This window comes from Elephantulus edwardii, unplaced genomic scaffold (assembly GCF_000299155.1).
Source record: "Elephantulus edwardii isolate Elephantulus edwardi_28Jun2011 unplaced genomic scaffold, EleEdw1.0 scaffold00378, whole genome shotgun sequence".
Taxonomy (NCBI): Eukaryota; Metazoa; Chordata; class Mammalia; order Macroscelidea; family Macroscelididae; genus Elephantulus; species Elephantulus edwardii.
Window position 1 is genome coordinate 1,354,411 of NW_006400128.1, and position 439 is coordinate 1,354,849.

Genomic DNA, 439 nt, shown 5'->3' on the forward strand with positions numbered 1-439 from the left:
TCCATAGCAATAACAATCATGTCATTTCAGAACATGATGGTATTTACTTTTGTGACAGTGATGAAAATTTAGTATTAATATCTGTTTGACAAAAAATAATGAATATCATACTTAAAAATTGATAAAATATTAATCACACATAATGACTCAGTACATATAAAACAATTAGAGCATATTACTTTGTATCTTTTAGAAATGTATAAGCACTTACCACCATTAACAGAGTATGATCTATTAACTGGTAAATATGGAACATTTCCTTCATTAATTATTCTCAGATCTTGTTCTCTCTGTAGCTCCCTGATTATTCCATCAAGAATACTCTCATCTCGATCACTGGTCTGCTGCCCAATCACCTGTTCTATCACTTCACCATCACCTTTAATGAGGACAAAAATCACAAAAATTATAATAAAGTCACAAAACTCCATACACTGAA

General features: G+C 30.1%; 1 protein-coding gene across 1 annotated transcript in view; it reads right to left on the reverse strand.

Annotated features, from left to right (window-relative positions):
* Window positions 1–439, reverse strand: part of BRWD3 (bromodomain and WD repeat domain containing 3) — a 363,038-nt gene that overhangs the window by 184,825 nt on the left and 177,774 nt on the right. Inside the window, exon 18 of the mRNA XM_006902191.1 lies at window positions 212–379. Within this exon, the coding sequence (XP_006902253.1) occupies window positions 212–379 (168 nt within the window). The remainder of the gene's footprint in view (window positions 1–211; window positions 380–439) is intronic.